We start from the raw sequence: 2,700 nt of genomic DNA on the forward strand, positions 1-2,700 counted from the left end.
TTGAATGATGTTTTATCATAAGATACATGCACAGTTGCACATGTGTCATACCACCATCCTTGCACTTTGCCTTTGATTGCCATAATTTCGCTTACCGTAGTGATTATGTCGTTATCGGCATGAACATCATTGACCTCATTTTTGGACTTATTGTGCCTGCAATCTCGAGCATAATGTCCAGGTTTGCCACATACATAACAACCATTTTTAGTACCTTTTGGTCCGCCAGAATTTTTGAACTTGTTGTGTTCTTTCCTTGGGCCGAGATGGTTTTTCATGCCATCATAATTTTTCTTTCCTTTAGCGGCAACAACATTTGCTTTAGCAAACCCAGAAGACTCAATTTTTCTCGATCCTTCGTTTCCTCCTCGATACGAAGGTGTTTCTGAAGTTTCTCCAAAGAAAAGTCCTCAGAACTATGCAACAATTTCTTTCTGTATCCTTTCCACGAAGGTGGAAATTTTGCTATTATTGCACCGACTTGGAATGCTTCAGGAATGTCAATTTTCACGGCTTTTATTTTATTCACGAGAACCTGTAACTCGTCTACTTGTGCAAGAATCGGCTTGGAATCCAACATCTTAAAATCAAAGTATTTAGATATTAAAAACTTTTTCGTACCTTCTTCTTCAGCCTTGAATTTGAATTCGAGCGCATTCCAGATTTCCTTTGCGGATGCAGTATTGGTGTAGAGATCATAGAGACGATCAGATAATGTGTTCAAGATGTGTCCACGATAAAGCAGTTCATCTTCTTTTCGTTTCCTTCTCTCCTTTTTTACTTCATCAGTGCCATTCTCAGTTGGTTCTGAAATTGTCTCCAGATCAGGATCCAAGACATATTGAATTTTCAGGGCGGTCAGGAGAAATGTCATTTTGTCTTGCCAACGGGTATAGTTTGTTCCATCGAAATGATCTAACTTAACAAGGTCCTGGTTCATTAGTTTGATGCTTGAAACAGAAGCGTCGGTGGCCATGATTTGAGATACTATAAGACTGTTAGAAATTTCGGAAAGATTAAAGGGATCCAGGCTTGAATCGTGAACGCAACACTTTCCTTATAGTATTTCAAGCACTCTCGATTGTCTTAGAGTTCTGATGCAGGAATACCCAAGATAATTCAGCCTTATCGAGTTTGCGCAAGACCGGCGAAAACCGGAATGTAGCGAAGAGCGTCTGGAATTATTTAGAGAATTTTCGGATTTTGTGTGTTTTATTCTGAATCCGGATTTATGCTTTTATATGCCATGTTGATATTGTTTCACAAGGTAGCGACCATTGGTGAAGCATTGTCCTTTTCCAATAATCATAATGGTTGGCCTGCAGCATGTTTCACCAACAGTTGCATGGTTTCGCCTTTGCAACATCTCATGAAGAGTTACAATCTCCGAATTCAAAATTCAAAATTCAAAATTCATGAAGAGTTATCTCATGTATTTAATAAATTACAACAATGTTGTGTTTAGAAAGGTTTAGAGTACCAAAAAAATTTATCTCTTAGCGTGTGTAAAACATGAAAATTGACTTTTAAAGAAAAGTTACAAGTTCTCAAATTTTCATTAGTTTAAATATCTTGAAGTTAAACAAATCATCCGATGATATTCAATCCTCTTCCTAATCCTTCAATGTGTTATATTGAATGTACATACCTTTGAGAAATAACATGTATATATTTGATAATTCATAATTTGTCAATTTTTTTAATGAAAAGTAAAGCAACAAACACATCATAAATAATAATTAACATAAATTAAAGAGAGAGAAATTTAGAGAGAGTGCACCAAATATTTATAGAGGTTCAATCTAACCATTTAGCCTACTATTGTCTCACTCTTGAGAGTTCTCTTAAGATATGATTTTAACTTTTTCAAGATCAACCCACAAACCTTCAACGACAAATAGAACTTTTAACTCAAGTTGAGCTCAATAATCTTAACCCAAGATTTTTTCATGTTTAGCTTGCAAAATTTAAGTCGTTTACAAATAAAATTCATAACAGAATCACAATATTGAATAAAAAGAATAAAGCACAACACTAGGGGGTGTACATGGGTTGAGTCAAACCAAAAAACCCGGTCAAACTCACCATAAAAAATCCATAAAAGTGGATTGGGTCAGGTAATTTGGTGGATATGGGTTTAAAAAGTTAAAAACCCATTACAAAAATCGAGTTTTAGGTAAAACTAGACCCAAACTTAAAAACCCAATGACCCACTAATCAAACATTTATTATTACAATTTTAATAATTTGGATGAATATTAACTTAGTTGTTACAATTTTAATAATTTGGATGAATATTAACTTAGTTGTTACAATTTTAGTCTCTTGAACATTTACTATTTTAGTGAACCATGACTTTAATTAATTTTAGATATTTCACTCTTTGGTTATTTTGATGCTAATACAATTTTATATACTGCAACTTTAGTTTGTTGCTAATATTTTATGATAATTTTTATTAGTTAATGTATCATTTATTATTTTATGATGCTAAAAAATTGTAAAACTAGGTTATCTAATTTTTTTAAGAAGATAAAAGCGTTGAATAAATTTTTGTGAAAAAATATGATGACTCATCATTTAGTCATTCAATATTAATAAAATTGAAAATTTTATATGGGCAATCCACTATCCAACCCAACCCAACCTGAAAATTAATGGGTTATCCCAAACCGACCCATTGGTGTATCATGTGGTTAT

At 33.2% G+C, this 2,700-nt stretch overlaps 1 protein-coding gene across 1 annotated transcript; it reads right to left on the bottom strand.

Moving 5' to 3' along the window:
• Window positions 1-274: 274 nt before the first annotated feature.
• LOC127131297 (uncharacterized) lies at window positions 275-976 on the bottom strand. Its single transcript, XM_051060226.1, has one exon. The coding sequence runs from the start codon at window positions 974-976 to the stop codon at window positions 275-277; it is 702 nt and encodes a 233-aa protein (XP_050916183.1).
• Between the last annotated feature and the right edge of the window lie 1,724 nt (window positions 977-2,700).

The sequence above is a fragment of the Lathyrus oleraceus genome, chromosome 3 (assembly GCF_024323335.1).
Source record: "Lathyrus oleraceus cultivar Zhongwan6 chromosome 3, CAAS_Psat_ZW6_1.0, whole genome shotgun sequence".
Lineage (NCBI taxonomy): Eukaryota > Viridiplantae > Streptophyta > Magnoliopsida > Fabales > Fabaceae > Lathyrus > Lathyrus oleraceus.